This window comes from Hirundo rustica, chromosome 12, assembly GCF_015227805.2.
Source record: "Hirundo rustica isolate bHirRus1 chromosome 12, bHirRus1.pri.v3, whole genome shotgun sequence".
Taxonomy (NCBI): Eukaryota; Metazoa; Chordata; class Aves; order Passeriformes; family Hirundinidae; genus Hirundo; species Hirundo rustica.
Window position 1 is genome coordinate 6,053,215 of NC_053461.1, and position 22,545 is coordinate 6,075,759.

At 42.1% G+C, this 22,545-nt stretch overlaps 1 protein-coding gene across 14 annotated transcripts in view; it reads left to right on the plus strand.

The window, feature by feature from the left end:
* DOCK3 (dedicator of cytokinesis 3) overlaps positions 1 to 22,545 on the plus strand; it is a 183,938-nt gene that overhangs the window by 75,372 nt on the left and 86,021 nt on the right. For all 14 annotated transcript variants that reach the window (XM_058422182.1, XM_058422187.1, XM_058422184.1 and 11 more), the window contains exons 9-12: positions 1,438 to 1,592; positions 15,024 to 15,105; positions 19,326 to 19,386; positions 21,338 to 21,485. In XM_058422182.1, the coding sequence (XP_058278165.1) occupies positions 1,438 to 1,592; positions 15,024 to 15,105; positions 19,326 to 19,386; positions 21,338 to 21,485 (446 nt within the window). The remainder of the gene's footprint in view (positions 1 to 1,437; positions 1,593 to 15,023; positions 15,106 to 19,325; positions 19,387 to 21,337; positions 21,486 to 22,545) is intronic.

Genomic DNA, 22,545 nt, shown 5'->3' on the forward strand with positions numbered 1-22,545 from the left:
CCTGTCTTTAAAGAATGATGATTTCCTTTGATTTAATTTCAAATCCAGAACAAAATTCCTTTTAAACCGGTACAAATCTGAATTGTAAGTCTGGAATTTAAAGGATTTTTTGGTTAGAATCTACCTGTCCATGCATTTAGAGGAGATGAGCATAATGAACTTACAATATCCATGCAACCTGTTTATTAAGATCAGCATGAATGGCTGTAAAGCACTGTAAAAACGGAAAGCATCCATTTATTTACACTTTTTTTTCTTTGGCCATGCAGCATTCACTGCTGTCAGTAGGTCAATGTGTTGAGTAAACCTTTCTACTGTTTGGCTTGATTGCTTGCCCATGTTATCAGCCCTTGTTAAGTTTTTTTATACCTGCAGGACAAACTGGCCTGTTAAGCCTGGTTCCAAGTCATGGATTGGTTTTGAGTGGAAAATGCCCTTAAGATGAAGTCCAAATCTTCCCCCAGCAATGCCGAGCCCACCACTAAACTTGTCCCTGGGTGCCACACCTACACATCCTTTAAATCTCTCAAGGATGGCAACTCCACTTCCCTGAACAGCCTGTTGCAGTGCTTGACAACCCTTTCAGTGAAGAATTTTCCCCTCATATCCAATCTAAACTTCCCTGGCACAACCTGAGACCATTTTCTGTTATCCTGTTGCTTGTTCCTTGAGAGAACAGACCAACCCCCACCTGGCACCTGAAACTTCTTTTCAGGGAGCTGCACAGGGCAATAAGGTCCCTCCTGAGCCTCCTTTTCTCCAGGCTGAGCCCCCTCTGCTACCTCAGCTGCTCCTCATCTGACTTGTGCTCCAGACCCTTCCCCAGCTCCATTCCTTCTCTGGAGAGGCTCCATCACCTCAGTTCTTCCTTGGAGTGAGGGGCTCAAGCCCCAGGATTCAAGCTGTGGCTTCTGCAGTGCCCAGTACAGGGGGACAGTCACTGCTCTCATCCTAATGGTCACATAAATGGCCTCTAAAAGTGAATTGCAGCTGTTCAAAAGAAAGAATGTAACAAATGTTACTAAAAATGCTTTCAAGTCCATTCCCTTTAAATGGAAATCATCAGGAACCACCCCAGTACTGTCTTATAATCCATTTTCAGTACCAGAATCAAGGCAAAATTTGAGAAATAGGTTTGACTTGGTTTACTTGATAAAATCAAGTTTTCAATGCATAAACCATTTTTTTGTATCTACTTGAAACTTATCACAGTTTCATCAGTCTATTCAAATTAGAAGTGTTAAAAATAGAGGCAGAAAGCTTAATCTAGCACCTGTCTCTGAGGCAGAATGTATTTGAGATTAAGCTTTAACTTGATGGTGAGGAGGGAGAGCAGGATCTCAGTTAAAATGGTCAAGCTGGTTAGGTGTCCTTTATTTAGAAGAATATATCGAACAGAATATATACAGAATAATGGCTCTCCCTGGTCTGAATCAGGTGGACACGATCCGTCAGCGGCACGGGGAAGCCTGTCGGATGCCAGTGCCTCATCACTTCTTTCTCAGCCTGAAGAGCTTCACCTACAACACCATTGGAGAGGACACAGACGTCTTTTTTTCTTTGTACGACGTCCGGGAAGGCAAACAAATCAGGTAGGAACGTGTCAAATAGCCAAAATGTTTCCTGGGAAAAGAGCTGTGAGCAGAGCAAATGTATTGGAGATAAACACGTGGTGTGTTCTTGTGGCCCAGCTGGAAGGACAGAGCTGGTAAATCAGGAGCTGTTGGTCCTGCAATCCTGTGTGGGAATATCACAAGTACTGGTCTTTGCATACGAAATTTAGTGAAGCATTAAAGGCACAGAATGGTTGACTTTTTTTAGTTTTTTGATTTTGCCTCCAGACATTACTGAAGGTCTTGGTTGTCTCCCAGCTTCCTCCTTAGGGCTGTTGTTTAAGAAGCACAAATAATGACAGGGCCAGGCTGTGGGGCTGGTTTGAGAAGGGACTGCTGTGTGCCTCTCTAACTCTCCTCCACTCCTTGCCTTCCAGGCCTGTCACAAAATAACTTTTTCTCATCGTTGCTCTCAACATAAACTCTTAACATTCATCCCTGTCTGTGCTCTCAGTTTATTGCACTAACTGGTATCAGTGCTAGCAAACATGAGATGGGCTGGCTTTTTCTCTTACAAACGGGTTTTGAAAACATCAGAGGATGTAGAACAGCATTGCAGCGTTTATTTTGTGTCTTGGAGGTTTAGCAAATGCAGCTTGGGCTGATGTGACCATATTTGTGTGGTGTTCTGGGTTTTGGTAAAAGCATGTCGTGACAGTCACTTGCTGCCGTAGTCAAAACGCTCCTGGTTTTTAGCAATTAGATTTAAATGTGTTTCCAAGTGAGAGAAGAGCCACAGATTGTTCTCCCCTCTCTTTGGAAGAAAGCTCAGAGTAAGTGAGAAAGTTTTATATCTCTACAGAGTACATCCCACTAAATATTGGTCTGTATTAGAAAGCTCTGATGACTGGATGGGATTCCCTCATATCCAGCTTAAACCTCCCCGGACACAGCTCCAGCCCTTCCCTGCTGTCCCTGAGCACAGAGAGCAGAGATTTCTCCTCTCCCCTCCCCTGCCCTGCCCCTCAGGAGGATGCTGAAGGCCCCAGTCAGGTCTCCCTCAGCCTCCTCCAGGCTGAACAATGCGAGGGTTCTCAGCTGCTCCTCTAAAGGCTTCTCCTGACCCCTTCCCTCTGTGTCCCCTTTGGACACTCCAGGTGATGCGGTTCAGGACGTGCCTATGATTCCTCTCTTGACAGAGTGACCAGAAAATACCTGTTAAGAGGGAAAGGTGATAATAGAAAACCAAACCAAGTACACCCAACTAGTTCCTACTGCAAAGCAGTAAAATATTAAATAATTTAGATGAGAAAAGCTGCCAGGAAGAGGAAGGGGGACAGGTGGACAAGCTGTTGCCAGCAGAAATTGCTTTGAAAGGAGTTGAATTGTCTTGGGCTGCAGTTTGTATGTAAACACTGAGTGGACAGCCTTAAGGAAAGAGTTTTGCCAATGTTTAAAAAAAAATAAGAAAATTGTGGTTATAATGAGAAAAAGCACAAAGAGTGGTTCAGGCAAATTTAAATATATATAGTAATACTTTTTTTCTGCAAACAGTTGTTATTACTTAGCTCCCTGCACTAAGCATCAGTGGTCTGCTGTAGTGAAAACAGCATAATTTTTACATTTTCTGACATCTTAAAGAGTGCTGGGGAAGAAATACGTAACAAGGCTGAGCTCTTTTTTGGAGAAGAAACCAGAAAATAGACAAACACATTGCTACAAATTTAGAATGATGTTTTTATATCTATTTTAAAACATTTTCTTTCCTCTCGGGAAATAGTACATTAAGGTAAAAAACCCAAACAAGGCTTCTGCACACTGCACTCTAAATGGAAGGGAAAAATTGACTTCTGAAATGGTTTGGAGCTTGATAAATTTCTTACCCAAGCAGCTCACGCTGGAGGCTGAGTGGCTTTCAGCGTTACTGCCTTGGACATGTGCTCGATTACAAACCTCCCTGAACCTGCTGCTGCCAGGAGTTATTTCCCAGCGAGGTTAAGTGAAGAATTGCTGAAAGTTCCAGTGTTTTTCAAGGGCTGAGGTAGCAGCATGCGCCAGGTGTGGATCAGCCATCTGAAGGTTGGAGCAGCAGCTGAAATACCACTTGAGATGGTTCCCAGGCTCTGAATACAAAAACGTTCCTGTGTTTAATGGTTGTCAGCAAAGGAGGAGCAGACAAAGGATGACAGTGGGGAGCTATGGACAGCAGGAATAACAGCACTGCCATCAGAGGGGTCAAAACCTAGAGGTAAACACAAGGAAAAAGTGACTTTATTTTTAGTCTGACAGAAATATAAAAAGCAGTACTTGTAAGTAAATAGAACTTGAAGGCTCAGAGAAAAAGGGATTAAAGTTTATTTGACTTTTTTAAAGTATTTGGGATTTCTTTCTTGCTTGCATACAAAAGTCACTAGTCTAGCAACTTCGTGACTCATCTTTAACACCTCGGTTTATTTGCTGAGTGGAAGTAACTGGAAAATGATGTGATAATTGATCCAGTTTGGATTATAGCCAATGATTATACCCCATTGTGAGACAGAGCTTGGGATAAATGATCATGGAATGATCGAGCTGAGAGTAACATCAAAAAGGCAGCAAAGAAAATGTTCCTGTAAAGATGGTGAATTCAGGAAGGAAGGTGTCAATAAAGATCAGAGATGGAGAAACTGATATGGAGAAACTACATCCGAGAGTTGTCTGTTTCCGAATGATCCTGTTGAAGAGCACAAAAGCAAATTGTTTCAGTATGAAGGAAAGATTAAATATATGGGAGCAACAGAAAGTCTGTCTCATGTTCTGTGGTGAAATGGAGTTGGGAAGGCAGTATAAAAAAGGACAAATGGAATTGCACAAACAAGGATGGAAAGAGACAAACTTGTAGGAAAAAATACAGCTAGAAAAGGGCATCAACAACAACAACAAAAAGGATAATTCTATAATGCTTTACCAGCAAAACCCCCTTTTTTTACAAAATCAAGAAATAACTGAACAGATTAAAGGGGACATTAAGCCATGAGCAGATGTTTCCAAGGTAGCTGGAGTAGTTAATGGCTGCTTTGCCTCAATCTCCCTAAGAAGGTCAGCTGCAATCTGATGACAAATGCAAAAAGTTGTTGAACAAATAAACTACTTGTTAGCACTAAGAAGCTAACAAGATGGTAAGCAAAAGTCAGCATAGATTTGTCAAGCACAAATCACACCAGAGCCAGCTAATTTTGTTTGGTTGTATGGGAATGCACCTCCTGCCTCAACAGAAGAGAAGTATTGAACTTGATAAAATAGAGAGATACAGCAGGACGAAACTGCTCTAAAGGAGCTGGAAACTGGTAGACAAAGGGGTGCAGGGCGTTATTTGTTCTAGAAAGATGCAACAAATAAGAGATATATTTACATTTTTTGACATTTTTAGCATGATTTTGGTGGGTGAAAATAAATTAAATTCAGTAAAGCAGTGAGGTTTAGATACCTATATAATAACTCATTTTTTTCCAGGAAATGCATGGCAATATGCATAATTTTAAAAAAATCACACATTCAGAAGTATGATAGCAGGTTTTTTTCTGAAAATGAGCTTGATAAGTCCACTCTCATAGAATCCCAGAATGGTTTGGGTTGGCAGGGACCTTAAAGGCCATCTCATTTCCACCCCCTGCCACAGGCAGGGACACCTTCCATGATCTCAGGCTGCTCAAACACTGTCCAACCTGGCCTTGGACACTCCCAGGGATGGAACAGCCACAGTTTCCCTGGACACCCTGTGCCAGGGCCTCCTCACCCTCACAAGGGAGAATTTATTCCTCACCTAAACCCACTCTCAGTGTGAAGCTGTTCCCCCCCTGTCTTCTCACTCCAGCCCTTGTAAAGAGTCTCTCCATCTTTCCTGTAGGCTCCCTTCAAGTCTGGAAGGGACAACTCTTTTCCAGGCTGAATCATCCCAAGTCTCTCAGCCTTTTGAGTATGGAAAAGGATAAATAAATTTCCATCTTATTTTTTCTTTAGAAAGTTTATGTTTAAACATGTGAATGTTTTTCTTTCTGCCTGCATCTTCAACCAGTTACCCTATTTTACACCCCACTGGCATTTAAAATTTTCTTGTCGTCTAGAAATATCCTTAATTATGGAGAGTGAAAAGAACAAAGGAGAAACTCTGATATGATTGAATTTGAAGATCTGGGGGCCTAAGCAGTAATTATGCATGGAAAATGGTGTTTGTGCATATTTCTGCTGGTAACTCCTCCACCTGCCTCCTCCTACTTGCTGAGCCTTTGCCATTCCCATTATAGCAGCGACCTCCTCGTGACTGGGGGTTTGGGAGATGTGCTGGGTGCCCGTGGTGCTGGGAGTGACTGAGGAAGTCCATGTGGGCATTTCTTTTACAGAAAGTGTTCAAAGCTTTTGTTGAGAGACCAGGTATTCTCTGCAGTGTCTGTTTTAAATATCTGCCGTGTCTTTGGGGTGAGACAGGATTGTCACCACTGCAACACAGGCTAGGAGTTTGATGGGGAAACATCTATTTCAGTGTTAAAATTTAAAAGCAGTAGCCAAAATGAGAAAAAAGCATAAGCTTGCTCTTTAAAGCTCTTGCTAATAGGTGATACGGAAAGATGTTTTTTGTGGAAATGTTCTCAGCTTGTGGGTGGATGATGGGGAGAATGTGAGCGGTACAGTCTGTCCCAAGTCTTGTGTTAAGGATTTAGCACCATTGACAAAGCAGTTCTCGGGAGAGAAACATGGTTTGGAAACATAATTATGGACTGGAAAAACGCTCTGGGTCTACAGCAGGATAGTTGGATTCAGCTGCTCAAAAGTCATCTGACATAAAGTCATCTGCCCCTATTTTTCAAGGCTGAGTCAAAAAATGTTCAGTGGCAATGTTTGGCTGTTAGTGCTGCTCTGCAGTGGGGTTTGGTGGTAACTGCACAGGTAATGGTGTAACTCATCTCTGGATCTTGGGATGCTTTCCAACCAAATTATTTTCTGTGATAAAAATCAGCAGACAAATGTATAAACAGTTCAAGGTACTAAAGGTGTAAAAATATTAGAGAACATTGTTATCAATTTAAATATGTCCTTGTAAAGAGTAAACTTCAGGGGCATGACCACGCTGGGTTTGGTTTAACCAGTGTGTGAGTGTTAGGTGTTTTCTCAAGTTGCTACTCACTTGTACAACCTGGTCCTATAGAAGTCCCAATACTGCACTTGAGTGGCAGGGGGAGGCTGTTAAAAGAAAATGTTTGTGCCAGTGTTTAGGTAGAGTAGAATAAATGCACCTTTTGGAAACACTGGATTTAGAAATGATGAATTTGTAGGGAATTTGATTTTCTCTCTTTCTGTAGTAGGAGTTTTTGAGACGCAGTATTCCCAGTTCCGACGTCAGAATACAGATCTGTACCAAGCTGCTGAAGGTTACCTTGACAAATTTGACAGGAATCCCTCATCTCTGTTTGTATTTGATGATGGCCATTAGCTCCATGGGTCTCATCATCATTTAGTCATGTTTTATTTTTTTACTTTTAAACTGTCAATGGGAATGTATATCAGCTTCTAAAAAATGTTAGCAAGAACGGTGTATCTAAAATTACATTGCGATTACACATGCCATCTTGAATAATTTTCCTGTAGCACTTGCTAATGCAGACAGTTCCACTTCAAACACTGAGCCAGCTTGTGAAATGCAATGGCAAATTTCCCACGAGTCCTGTCCAGGAATGGGTTTGAGTCCTCTCAAAGCTCTGATGTGCAGGATCAGCATCCTTAATGCAGGAACACCTGGACAGAGCAGCCCTACCTGCCCCGACCAGGGCTGGGAGCTTGTTCACGTTCTAGAGACCAGACTCGGCTTGGGCAGAGGGAGCTTTGGCAGCTGGGAGCGGAAAGAGGGGTCAGGTGAAATAAAAAAGAGTAAGACTGGCATTAATAAGGTCAGAAAAATGAAAGAAGGGTCAGTGGGTAGATAAATATGCTTGAAGTTGAATAGGTGAAAGAGAAATTGTTGATTAATGTGGAAGGATCTGCTGTAAAAACTGTGTCAAACCGTTCTGCATTCTCTTCCACGATATGGGGCTGACCTGAAGATCCTTTTTCTGAATTGTTTCTCTCTCAAGTAATGGCTCTGGGACTGCTGGGACAATGTGTGGGCATTTATCCCCAGTTAATTGCTTTAAAATATTATCATGTTCCTTTATTGCTATGTAAGGAAGTAGACAATTATGTTTTACTTCTATTGTGCAATATGCGCTAAATTTTCCTTTTGTTATGTTTTTAATAGCATTACTATTTTAAAATAGAAAAGTTCTCTTATTCCCTGTCACTATAATGATTTGTCTGCTGAAAAAAAAAAAACAAACCCAAAAACTTTGTATCACTCAGAATTATTTCTTTAATATTCAGAAAATTTTCCCAGGGATTTACCTTACCAACTAATGAGTTTTTTCTTCTGCTTAGTCATGAAAAAAACCCATCTTTCAATTTTTACCTGTCTTTTAGCAATCTGATCTGTTAGGATAGCTAATCCCCCATCACCTCCTCCTGTACTTTAGTTTGGTGTGGCTTTAGTATTTCAAGGGAAGTCTTTTTCTGAGTTTTGTGCAATAGATAATTCGTAGCAATAGTAATGGTAGCAGCAGGAGTTTTTCACCCTGCTCAAGGTGAACTTCCTCAAAGCCTCAGCAGACATGAAGCAATATTGGTACCCACAGCAATGGCCTTGTCCTGGTCCCTGCAGTGGCCATGGACGATCTGTGTGTCTCTGAAGTCTGCTCACACATACGGGAACAAAGAGCCTTTCTGCCAGAACACAGAACTTCTGAAAAACACAAATTTTGTCATCACTGAAGACAAAACCTGTGGAGTATTTAATAAGGGCTTTTGGTGGGTAGATTTTTAGAAAAGGACACAGGAGGAGTGATGCATTTTCATTTTCTCTATTGGTTGCTTCAGCTGATTTTCATTCCCTGGATCTCTCTAGAATCTGCATTTGCTTTGTTTTCCTGTTTATCCTATCTCGTTAGTAGTGCATGCAAAAGAAACTGCTACTATCTGGATTTGTATATGAAAGTTGCTGTAAGATATGTAAGTGGTATTATTAGAGATATTAATTCTTTTCTATAAAATTACTATTTTTCGTACTTCTGATGGAATTATGAATAGGTAGCTATTCCAAAGCAGGAGCTTTTACAAGTATCCATCTTATTTTGTATCACCACCACCATCCTTCTCCCCCCACAGGTGGGGCCTTTATGACATACAAACAGGCAGGGACATAGAGTTTTCTGCGGGGTTATTTTGCTATTTCAGTTGTTAACAGGAAGAAATCAATGAGTTGCAGGCATTGGAACTTCTTCCCTTTTCCTGATTAGGAGGGATGACAGTGTGCTGTGAACACACACAGCCAGAAGAAATCCTGCTCACTTGAGGGGCAGCAGGGAAATCTGTGTTGTTTAAATGTCTAAGTGAGCTCAGAGAAAACACTTCCAAGTAATTATCTGTAGGAAGGCTTTGTGTATGGAATCCTCTTGTTAAGCTTGAGCTCCTGTGGCAAAATTCCCCCTCAAAAACGCCAGTTCTGTGTTCCTGACAGAAACTGTCATGTGCAAAGCTCTTGTGGAGCGAGAATTAAATGTGACAGCTGCTGTATCAAACCTCAGAACCATTGGCTTCTCCCAGGGTAGAGCTGGTGATCAAATCCTTATTCTACAAAATAGCGGTGATCCAAAATTAGAAGTCTTCCCTGCAAAGCTTCCCTCACCTGCCACCTGGCAGGGTCACTCTGCCTTGCCTTTAGTTAAAGTCACCCTCACTGTGGAATCACACTAGATGACTGAGGTCTCTCTTTTCTTTTTTTTTTTTCCTTTCTTTTTGAAATAGAAGCATTTTCTAATTGACAGAATCCCTTTCGGGAGCTAAAATATGTACCTTTCACGATGGAAATAACAGAAAAATCCTCCTGACGGTGTCAAATGTTCAAGTGTGGCAGAGTCACGAGAAGTCAAGGAGAATGTAATTGGTGCTTAGCTCCCTTCCCCCCGCAAGCCTCAATACCACTTGAACATTGTGGTGGTTTTCCCTTGAACGCGGCGAGAGAAATGACAGGTAGTTATTTTCACTATTTTCTGTTTCCATGGAAACCCAGTGTTTGCAGTAACAGTCTTACTGTAAGCTCTGTAATCCTCCCCCGGGGCTCCTCACCGATGTGGTAATTTAATAATTCATGAGCATTAAGCCTGAATTTGCTGGGAAGCAAACTGCGTTGCTTGGAGCTGTTTTCTCAGGGCCAGATTCATTTCCCTCACAGATTTGGTGATCTTTTCTCTAAGATGTCTTTATAAAATACACTCCATAAACCAAAGCAGTGCGCTGTGCCTCAGTTGTCTGTGAAAGCGGGGTTATTGCAGAGCTGCTGGATAGCTCGGGAAAGAACTCTCCTGCCTCCCCCCAACAAAAGAAAAGGGGAAAAACCAAACACACTCCCTGGAACTCGCCTGAAAAGGAAGATTTTTAAATAGTCCCTGAGTCACTGCTGAGACAGTGAGCAAACTGAAAGTTCAGCTCCTGTCTCCGGCGCTCGGCAGTGACCGCTGTCGATGATGGATTGCTCGGACACTGCTGGCACCTGGGAGATGCTCTTGGTTTGCACTGGAAGTGGGAGTTGGGTTCTTCACACACACGGGTCCGTTCTGTACAGCTCTGGCTTCCTGTGGCACTCACACTGAGAATGGAGACTCGTCCTGTGGAGCTCTGGGAGATTTTGTTGTTAGGTCGGTTTTACAGCAGCTGTAAGGACCTAGATTTTTTTTCCAAGAGGATGAGCAAAAATTAGCAGCTCGGAAAGATTATAGCAATGAGCAGAAAATAAACTTGAAAAGCTTTTTCAGAGGATACTCCTACTGCTTAAATCATATTTTGAGAGTAAAACCCATTATTTTTCACGATAAATATCAATATAGGTGTATGCTTTCTTGATGAACATGAGACCATGCTCATGAAATAAAGTTCAGAAGGCTTGAAGTGAGGCTTTTTTTCCTTTTTAGGAAGTTCCTACAGGGTGTTCTCAAAAGCATCAGGCTGCAGTGCTGTCCTGATATGACCGTTTCAGTCACTGACTGTGGTAATTTTAATGCAGTTGACAAACTCGAGAGATTTGGACAAACTTCCAAATGCCAGTTGAATGAAAACAAAAGTCTATTCTTTTTTTGTGTGAAGTTGTGCAAGCGAATATGAGAAGCCTGATGTGGTTATTTATCATTAACTGTATTGCAGGGTGCAGCACAAATGGAAAGCCAGGACAGCAGAGCCTGGTTTTCCCTCAGCCTCCAAACAGGATGGTGGGGAGCAGTAATTGCTTTCTGGAAAACTGGCTAATGCTGCAGCCCTGGGGCTTTAAAGCTTCTGCTCTGCTGGGTCAGTGCACTTCTTCTTTGATACAGGAACAGCTTCTTAAGTTAAACCATGCAAATATTAGCTTGTCCAAACTGTAAGGTTTTGAGACCGGTTTCTCTCCCCTTCCCACACCAAGCCCCAGGGATCTTTTTCACAGTGTTTCTCTCCTAAGTTAATTCCTGTTTTGAAACAAACTCCTTTTTTTGCAGCTTTAAGAAAATGCTTTGATCCTATATCAGTAATTCCTACCATAATTCCATTTATCTGCTCAGCATATCGTCCTTGTAGAGCTTGTGCACACAGAGGCAGGAAGAATGCAGTATTTGATGGCCCTGATGAGGTAAACTGCCCAAAACGTGGTGAGCATAGCAAGACTGGGATATTTTGAAGGGAAATATTGGCAAGGTTTAGTTGCCATAGAGTGACCAGCTCATCCCAAGCTCTCTCCTGGATGACCTGTGTGGAGCTTGTTCTTGAGATTTATCTGGGACAAAATACGGTGCTTTTACAGTAGCACCTTCAAATGTTCGTGGTACTCATATGTCAGCTCAAATGTCACTCTAGAATTATTGTTCAGGCATGTTAACATTGTTTAAAGAAGATACTAGAGAGTTTTCAGGGACGGGGGTGGGGGAGAAATTAAATAGTAACATGCTTATAATTTATTTTTAACCAGTAGGACTGAAAGGAGATGAACTGTCCTGGCTAGGCAAGTGTTTGTAGCTTATTCCTGCAAACTTCTGTGCCAGCATTTTCAGATTCTCGTTCCTCCGTTTGTATTTTGCACATAGGTAAGGTTTTACATATGACACTAGATGTGTCAGAAAGAAATCTAGGGAGACACCAAGTTGTTATGATCCTTTCTGCTACCGCATTACCCCTTTCCCTGAGCACTTCTACATGTGTCATGCATGGAGCAATATGTATTTTAAAATAACCTGTGCTCTTAGGAGGGGTTGGCCACATGCTAAATTCTGAAAACCCAATTAAATACAGTTTATGAGAAAGGACTGAGGTATTTTTAATAATATTGGGGGTTTTCAGCGTTCCCCCAGTTTGCTCTGGAATTAAGAAGCACTGAGGAAAATAAGACAAATTAGGGAGCATTTATACTTTTACCCTTTCAGTGGCACAGTGGAATGGAGAGGGTGAAGGAGGTTTGGTTTCTGGGAGAAGCAGCTGCTGGACCATTATTTAAGGCAAGGGAAGGGTGTAAGATGTGAGGTTTCTGCCTAAGGAGAATGAAGCCCTAATGTGCTGCTGTCCCTGCTTCAGAAAACCAATCTCCTATACTTTGTTAAAGAACTAATTTTTTTTTGCCCGTGTTGTTTATCACCCATCTCCAATTCAAACAGAAAATTGATCTGCAGCCTCTCTGCAGATCTCCACAGCTCTGGCATTACGCATTTATTAATGCTGTACCTACATTCCCAAATGGATGCTTAGTCAGGATTTTTGCCTTGAAACACCCCCAGTAATGAAAAGTGCCCATGAATGAATACCAGGGGCTCACCAGTCCAGCCCAAGCTCTTTGCCAGCCCTTTCCTTTTGTTGTCATCTTCACACACTGTGCGAGGAACATCGAAAACAACCCTCGACAACAACAACAACTCCCTGTGGGCACAGTGCCACTCCTGCTCACCCAACAGGAAATTTTGTCCCTGTTTGCCCTCTTTTTCATACTGGAAATGTGACATCCCAAACCATTGATGGCTTCCTTCCTTTCTGCAGAGTTCAGTATGGTCCTGCTTTTCAGTCACTTTGGGGAAGCCAAGAAGTGAGACACTACACTCCTTTCGTTTTTCCTCCTTTTCAAGTGAATGAACAAGAAGCTGTTTGACTTTGCCTGTCAGAGCTGTGGTTCTTATATTTGAGTAGCTGTAGCAATTATTAATCATGAGAGTGATTGTAAACCCTGGCTTAGTGCTGAACAAGAGGTGGTTTCACTGTGATGTGAATTAGCACAGGACGAGATGCTGCAATTAGAGTAATTGGAGCTTGCTTATAGCATATAGGAGCAAGAGGAATAAATAAGCTTTTGTTTAAGATGCTGCTTCTGATGTGGCACGTCTTAGGTCTGAGCTCAGCAGGGTAAAATGTTCATTTTTTTCTCTGTTTTGATGCATTTAGCTCCAATTTTCTGCAAAAGAACTGATTTTGGTGTATATTCAGGATAGCTTAAAACTTCTGTTGGGTTGTTGGTTTTGGTTGTGGGTGTTTTGTGGGTTTTTTGGGTTTGGGCAGCAGTAGGATCAAGGAGTCAGACTGCATCTCAGTACCTCCCATGCTTCATTTCCACCACTCATTTGGCAGGTATAACTGCTGGGCTTTTAATTAATTCCCTCATGGAGTTTATTCAGATTTGATATTTCAGTCTTACTAAACTGGACTTAATGTTGCCTAGATTCTGTGCCTGCTCTTGTCCTTGTGCAGAAGATAAGCTTGAGGAAATCTTGAGACTGGAGACTCAACTTTTTCCAAGGACATAGCTCTTAAAAGAAGAAATTAAGATACTGAATTCCCATTAAGTTTCTTGACCCTAAAAGTGTGTATTTTGGTCTAAAACCAGACCTGCAGTGATAGATGAAGGCAGTGGATTTTCAGGTCACTGGAAACAGGGTTATTCTTCCAGATTTGTTCTGATATAGAAATAAATTTACAGTTGTAAAACAGAAAACAGATGAATTACTAGTTCATAATGTGGGTTACCAGTGTAAAAAGGTTCCAGTCCTATTCCAGGTACCATCCCAGGGATCCTGACAGGGTCAGTTACCAGTGAGCCCTTAGCAGAATAACAGCAGAATAATAGTAACCTGTTCCTGATCAGTAGTAACATCAAAGATTAGAGGAGTGCTGGAGATGAGAAAAAACCCCACAAGTTTAGGAGAAGTGATGTGCAAGGAAAAGAGGGAGAACTGGGTCTGGCTTGGTCCTTTGGGATGGCTTCTTGGCACTGCTGCCCTGTCACTGTGCCACTCTCTGCCTCCTGTCTGTGGATCTCCTTGGGCCAAATGCCTCTGCCTGTTCCACAGTTCTCGAGTGCTGCAATTGGCTCAAAGTCCCTTTAATTATTTATTCACACAAGCTCAAGAGGACTCAAGGGAGAGCTGGAAATTAAAGGAAGGAATGTAAAGGTTGTTACTGCAGTGGTGCTGGAATAAGGGAATGGTGATCAATGGGCAGGTGAGAGAGGTGGTGGCTGCTTCATTTCTTGAAATGCGCTGGAACAGGGAGACAAGAACCAGATTTTCTCCATGGCTTTAACAAGGAGAAGATGAATTGCAAATTTTAAAAGACTTCCACTTATTAATGGAGGAAAACCTTGCGAGAGACCAGCGAGTCCCCAGAATATCCCTCTTTGGGTGCTTTAAAAGCACACTAAGCAATACAGCTTTAGTTAATGAATGAGATCCGTACAGACAGCTCAGCTCAAAGACTCGTCAGCCCCTTCCCTGCCATTGTCCAAGGGACAGTCCACACAGGATTCTGTGGCACACAGTATTGCATTCAGCTCCTGTATGAAAATGAAATGCTCGTTAGAGCTGCAATAGTAATTTTTAAAAACCTAAAAAAACCCCAGTTTTGAAAGTTCAAGACTACATCTTACTGGAAATTTAAAATACAATATGTAACATTGATTTATGTATTAGGTAGATAGAGGTAGCTATGAAGATGTAATGTTGTAATGTGACTGTCAGAGTAATGTTGTGAAGTTCTGCTATTGTCCTGCTCTCCACTTAACTCATCACAAAATTCTTGCTGAAAGAATGGATTTTACCATGTCATTAAAGCATCTGATAAAATGTTCTTAACTTACTGACATCTCAAAAGAATCATCATATATCTATTTCTTACGGATTTCTCTGTGGCGTTTTCAGCAGTCTCTGAGGTGATAAGCGTTAGTAGCAAACTAATTAAAATTCTAACTTTTCCACATAATTTTATATAGACCACTGAATACTGTTTTCCGGACTTTGGAATTACAGCAACCACTGCATGACTTTTTTAATAAAACCCAAATCTACCTGTATTTTTCTGTTGAAGTATGTACATGAGAAGCTCATTGTTTTTCTACCATTGTTTGTTTTTCAGTGAGAGGTTCATGGTGAGGTTAAACAAGAACGGAGGGCCCAGGAATCCAGAGAAGATCGATCGAATGTGTGCACTTTTCACAGTACGTGTCTGTTCCCTTTCTTCTCCCTCACAGGAGTGGGCTTGGAGGTTTCCTGAGGGGAAGGAAACTCAGTTCTTCCTCTCCAATATAATCAGTAGAACAGAAATAGTTTCTAAGTTTTGTTATGGTTTTGACTAAATGCTAACATAGAAAGTGAATGTACTTCTAAATTGTTTTTATGGCGAAGTGAATATTCTGAAGTACTTGCATTTGTTCCTGCAGATAGTGTGAAATTCTGAATATTTTCATTGGATGTGCTGTGCTCTTAGATGACAGAGTAGGGGAAAAGGCTGTGATGGCCTGAACAAAGCACTTTTTTCTGAATGAAAATCAGACGAGTGTTATCCCTTATCCTGTCCCTACGTGCCCCTGTCAGAAATCCCTTCTGCACTGGTCTTAAGTTGTGTTTAGAATTCCCTCAGAATCAAGTGTCAGACCATCACTCTATCTGCTTTTTCTCAGAAAGAATATGAAAATTCAGAGACTCTGAAACTTAACAGCTCCTCCCAGAAGAACTGTAAGGAATCTCAGATCCCAGGTGTGATTATCACCTTCCACCGTGACTCGCCTTTAGTTAGTGCACATGCTGGAAGCTCTGTAGCAGGAGGGGTTTTACCTTCAGTGAAGAGGAGAGATGGCAGAGCTTTGTTTCTGGCAGTGACATTCTCTGAGGTTGGGCAGGGCTGGGCACTGAACCAGGCATGGTGCCCAGCACTGTTCCCTTCTCTCCCTTGGGAAGGCAGCAGAATTCCTCCTCTTAGGGATCGGAATAGATCCAGGTGGAAGGATGCTGAGTTCTGTCTCCGTCTGGATCTAGAAGATGCAGTCCAAAAGTAACACTGACCTGGATGCTGACCTCAGTAGCAGTTCTGGTTTTCTACCATCAGTGCAGTGTTGCCAGCTGATAAAACACCAGCAGAGGAGACAGTGTCACCCCAGAGATGGTAACTCACACCCAGAGTCTGGCCCTGCCCAGACAGGGTGGGCAGGGTTAAGGTTCAGCACTGGTGTCTGGGTCAGCTGAGTGCAGCATTGGGAGCTGCCCTAAGGAATACCCCAAAAGGCAGCACAGACTTTGTATCAGCTTTGGCACTTTCTGGCCTCTGAGGTTCATCAATTTGGAAAAGATTTCCCCACCTTCACCGATGCAACACAACTTGGGGTCATGGAACAAGTGGTGAACGGTGTGAAACAGTTTTGCTATGGTGATCTGCAAACCAGCCCTTAAACCCTTTAAAAAGGGATGATAAATTACAGCCAAGGCCATAACAGAGTTCCAGGAGAGACCTGCTGCATATTCTGAGCAGGGCCAGTATAGCCCAAGAGCAGCCAGCCCTGGGGTTGCAGACATTTGCCAGTGCAACCCCAATTCTGACCAGTGATATCTCCTGAGCTCCCTTCCCCGTCACTGCAAAAATACCAGAGGTCCTGCAGCCTCAGCTCTCCAGGATGCTCAGGCTCCCTCACTCATCTGCTACAGAACGTGTACTCTACGTAACAAGAATTATAATGAATGTGTACTCTGTGTAACGGGAATTATAATTGTGCAAAAAATCTCACCCTTCTAAAGCAGTATTTTTCATTAATGTGTTCAGAGAACTTTCCAAAGTGTGTAGTAAAAGAGCAGTAAATATTTGCTTTTTTGAATAACCATCTTAGTTATGAAATGCTTTTGAGATAAGATAGTTTTGTGATTTTTCAGGTCCACTCCCAAGCTTGTGTTCATCTTGACTTTAAATCTATTTATTTCCTTGCCCTCCCTCACCACACTGCTGTATCTTTCTAAAACTCTAATCTTTCCCCAAGGCAAGCATCCCATATCTTAGATAATTCAAGGGCTCCCTGTCTTCTCCTGCTGTCTCTGTTACGTCCAAGGGTTCAGCTGTCTCCTTGTGTAAGGTATGAAAACTACCCAGGCTTTGGTTTTACATCTCCTGTCATATCACAGCAAAGGTGAGAAACTGCTTGCTGTGGAGATCAAAGCTCACTCAAGCAAACCTCGGCCTGCGCACGCGTTAGAAACGTTCCTGGGTCTGAATTAAAATGGAACAAGGTTGTTATTTTTGATAAATACCTTCTTCTCTGGCCTATGAGGTTGGCAGCTCAATTAAATAACTAATTAGTGGCAGACAGGTATCCTTGATTCCAGTGGTTTGGGGGTGGTTGTGATGGTGTTGGGGTTCTTTTAACACACAAGCAGACCTTTCTAGAAACCAGCATTGTAAAGAACTAACCGCTATTGTAGAGTAACTAACTCTCCTCCATACCCAATACAGGTGAGAAAATTTAGGGATGATTTTCTAAAAAAGCCATTCAGTTAGGACTATAATGAAATTGTGTTGTGTATCAGTCAGTATCATTTAGGAAGCTCAGAAGGGTGTGGGAAATACCCACGCTGTGCATGCAGTCCTAAGAATAACCAGTAAGTGTAGTTTATCCTCTCCCTGTCCTGGGAGATGTGGCTGGATTCTCTGCAGAGGAATTATCTGAAAACTTCCTCGCAGGGGTTGGGGCTTTTGATTGTTTGGTCCGTGACATAGTAAGAATTTCTTGCCTTGTAAAAAGCCTGTGCTGTACAAACTGAAATGCAAGGCCATCTGGGCCCACGTTCTTTGTCTTTTGCCTGTGACACAGTATATTTGTGAAATTGGAAAGGCAGCTAAAGTGTGAACTCATCAATATGTTCATGCCTTGCCGTTTTCTGATGTTTTGACAGCTGCCCTTTGAAAAAATAATTCTTTAAATTGCTGTTAATTATAACTGGTAATCTGATGGTATAATAAAATTCCCCCTGTCAAAGCACGGATATTTTCAGGAATGCATTGCTCTTAGAGCATTAAGTATTACCTCCAAGGTTTTTTGCTGTTTGAAATGTCTTGTCAGGCATTACTGAGATAAAAACTATGTCAAATCCCTTTTAGTGTTGAACTTTTTGTCTCCAAGACAGGCAAGATAAAGGCTCCCATATGTTACCCTGGTATATTGGGTGGTGGAGAAAGCCTAGAAAGTGTGTTCCCTTCTTGGTGCAGCAGCAGAATGGAGCCTGAGGACGAGATGCTAAGAGTGGTTTATGTAGCTTCATTTTTTGGCTCTGGAGAGACAGATCTGCTGATTAGCAGCATCGCAAACAGTGGCTGTGCAGCTCCCTGCATATGCTGCCCTGGGAAATACAGAGCTGCTTTCAGACAGCAAGGAGGTACCACCATGAATTTATTACTTGCCTGCTGTAATTTAGCAATATAACACAATTGGGAAGGGATTGGATCTCCTCCTTAGGATAAATTCCCTTTATGCCTAGTTCTGAGTCACTGTGCCAGTTTTTATTGTGCTGTGTAACCTGGAGTTGCACTTCCATCATAATCTCACTGGCTGAGGTTTGGGTTCTCAAGTCACATGGGAAAGAAATTCGCTGTGTGATTTAAGGTTCATATTTTAGCTTTCAGCAAAATGCAGGTTTTAATTCTAAACTGGTTCAGATTAGGAATAACAGATTTTAGATGTCCACAGTTGAAATTTCCTCCCCTCTCTATGTAAAAATAGCATTATTTCCTTTTACAGTGGTTATAATAACTTGTGGTTGAGGAGCTTTTTAAAGAAAACCACGAGATTTTATCTGAATCAGAGACTGTTCTGGTTAATTTTTGTGTAAGTAGTACCTGACAGTGAGATGACAGCACTTAGTAGGGAAAGAAGCAGCAGCTGTTGCTGTAGAGCACGAGGAGCCTTTTTGTGTTAGTCTAAAACAGGGATGAATATTCTCCCAGTACAGAGTATCTGTTTAAAGTCTTGTCTGGGAGGTGAGTGGCGTAGGGAAAACTGGGTTTTTAGGAAGAAATGTTTCTTAGACCTTTCCTGTAAAAAAAAAAAAAAAAAAAAAAAAATGCAGGAGGAATTTCTCAGAAGTTGTTGTTTGTTTGTGAAGTTATCAATGAAAAGTACAACATACCAAGGAAATTGCAATTAAGGTGGCCTCTGACATGTGAATGCGAAATGCTGCTGAAAAGTGTCCTATGTGTATTTTCTTAATTTATTTCTTTATTTTTAAATTTTTCTCAGAGTCAATAACACTTATTTTTCTTCTGTAGGTTCTTCTCCTATTTGGTTTTTCTTAAAGCTCATTTTTAAAAGTCTTGACCTGCTTTTCTGTAACAGAGTTTTCATCCACATTTATAGTTGCAGGCACTTACGTTGAAATGTCTCTCTTTTTTCCAATCTTTCAGGATCTCAGCAGCAAGGACATGAAGAGGGATTTGTACATAGTTGCCCATGTAATCCGAATAGGTACGGTATGATTTAGTGCTTGAAATCCATGTAATAAACAGAGCTCTTATTTTTATATCTGTTTTAATTAGCTGACTTTATAATGATTTACACATTTAGAAAACTCAGTCACAGACTGATTGACATTCAGACCATATGGAGCTAAGTGTTAAAAAGTTACTGATGAGTGTTTAACAGAGATTTTGTTTTTCTGAGTCTGAAACAGAATTTTTGATAAACACCACATCTACAGGAGAGGGACAAAGTAAAAAGACTTTTTGTTTAATGTTTAAAAATTTCAAATGAGATCTCTTTACTGGTGATATAGCTGGGTTACAGCATGTCTGACCATCCACGTCGAGTAAATCAGAGGCTGTTGGATTTCTTTGCTGCTGTAGGAGCCTGTGGTGCAAGTACATCTTTTACTTGTGTTAAGTATAATTTATTTTAAATATTAGGCCTAAATTGCTAACAGTGTCTAGTAGGAGCAGCAGGGACAGTTTCCTCAGCTGTATTATTGTAAACAAATGAGGAATGCAGTGCCTTTCGTGTGTCTCGGGTTTTCAGGTGACTGAATAATGGCCAGGCAGTGCTGCAAGGAAAGGCTTTTTAAGCCTGCTGCCAGCCCAGTCACTGCTCACACCCATTACCAGCCACTGCCACCTTTCCTGAGGTACAGCAGCTCCAAAGAGAGCTTTGTGTGTTGTCCTGGGAATGGCACTGTGCTTTCAGTGACAGAAATGTGTCAGGGGTCGGGGTTTCATTATCTGACTTCCCATTGATAAGAGCCTGCATGTCAGAATTGCTCTGTTATCACTTGAGGCTTGTAGAAAGCTTGTAGAAAATGAAGCTTGGAGAAAGATGCTGTATTAACCTTGATGCAAGGGCTGCACAAATTATTATGTGTAATGTTACAAGTTCACTTCGATATCACAGTGATTTTTCTGGCCTTGGCATCATTTGCTCTATTTAAAAACTTCCTCAGTAATAGGAAGTTAATTACAGAGTTAATTACAGAGCAGCTTTGTACCTCAAAATTCTCCTTCCCGTGCTCCAAGAAGGATCCATCCAAATGTGATAAACAACCAATATATAATATTACATATGTTATATGCAATATAGAATACATTCCCTTAAAGCAGTTGAATCAAAGGAGAATTTGTGCAAATAGTTCCCCCTAAGGAAGGAGCACAGTGCATCTCTGTGTGGGTCAGGCTGGTGAGTACGAGCCATGTTCTTGGCTCATCCACAGATGATTTGTAGTCAGCCCAGCTGGATGCGGATATCTGTCATGGAGCTGCAAATCAAAGCTGGCCAGACATGGCGCTTTTCACTTTGCCCTTGACTGGTTTTGGCTGAGTGAGATGTAGGTTCAAATGGACTTCTGGGTTTGAAAAGTTTAGGAGTGAAAAGCTGTGGTGGGTTGGCCCCAGGTGCCCTCCGAGCCTCTCTGTCACTCTCCTCATCAGCAGGATGGGGGTGAGGGGGAAGTGAGATGGAAGGAAATTCATGGGTGAAGATAAAGGCAGTCTGATAAAGCAAAGGAAAACAAAAGATTCATTCTCTACTTTCAGTCAAGTGTCGATGCCTAGCCATTCCCAGGAAGCCAGGCCTCAGTGTACAGAGCCAAACCCGTCAGTGACAAATGTCCCCACCCCTCCTTCCCTTGTCACTGTCATGTGGTGTGGGCCATCCCTTCGGCCAGCGTGGGTCAGCTGTCCTGGCTGTGTCCCCTCCCACAGCTGCCCCCAGGAGGGGGATGTTGGTGCTGTGCCAGTCCTGCTCAGCCCCCCTGGGCTGGCACCAGCACAGCCCAGCACGTGGGGCTGGGGAGAGGCAGCTGCAGCTCCTCCAGAGCCAGGCTGGAGTCTCAGCCTGGAGCTGCAGTGTGCTGGCTGTGAGTCCTCGAGGGGCAGTGGACACGGGATGTGGCTTCGTGTCCACCCCTGAGGTTGGAATCCCCTCCTTTCAGGGCGCATGCTGCTCAATGACTCCAAGAAAGGCCCTCCCCACCTGCACTATCGGCGCCCCTACGGCTGTGCAGTGCTGAGCATCATGGATGTGCTCCAGTCCATCTCGGAAATCAAGGAGGAGAAGGACTTTGTGCTCAAAGTTTACACGTGAGTAACTCCTAGGAGGAAATGTTTTGCTTCTCTGTTATTCCAGCAGCTCAGAGGGATGAATGAATGTTATCCACAGATGTTTCAGGTGTGGGAAATGCCTCAGAAGTTATTGAGTATTGCCCAAATCTACGTGACTTGCAAAGCCGTTCTTTTATTAATGTGAATTATTTAAGATCTGCTGAGTTCAAACCCAAAGAAATGTGCTGCATTTCGTCTGATGAAGTGAATAATAACTCATGCCTCATCTGCTATTCCTTACCACTCATGGCAGCCAACAAAAGAAGTAGAAAACAACTGAAGTCAACAGTGTGTGACCAAAATTCTCAAAATAAACAATGTTTTTTTGAGCAGGAATCTGTCGTCAGTTATTTGTGATTTTGAACTTTGAACGAGCAAATTCTTATTATGAAATGTGGTCTCAGAGTTGTAATAAAGAGGCCACAGACAAACCGACTGGAGACTGCAGGGAATATTTAAATCCCTTGTCAGTGAGGATAAATACTGGAAAGATCTGCTTTGCAGATGGGCTGAGGCACATCTGACACTGCTTTGTGGTCTGTGGCCACTACTGAGAGTAATAAGAAAATTTAGTGGGTTATGGAACTTTGTCATTCTTTGAGAAGTGCATTCAGCAGCAGAAAATGTGACCTTCAAGGGAAACTAAATGAAAAAATGTCTTTCGCTGTTCACTGAAGATTCTTGGATGTCTCTTCACACACTAGAAATCTCTCAAGTCCAAACAAAAGTCTCTCAGAGTCAGCTCTTTCATTCTTCCTTTGCCAAAAGTTAGGAAAATTGTAGCAAAAATGTCAAATTATAGGGAAGAAAATGTCATCTTTCTTCTCTCTGTCAGTAGAGTCTGGCCAGTCTTGGCTTTTTGTCACATTCAGCTTCTCTCAGACCCGTGGGATTTGGCTGTATGGTTCTATTGGCTTTGTAGATACGCTGTTAATGTATTGCAACTGCAGCATTTTGAATGTTTACAGAAATGGAACATTCTGATGATTAGATTTCTGTTTTGTTGCCCATTTAATGCCTCTTTAGCTTCTGAAAAATA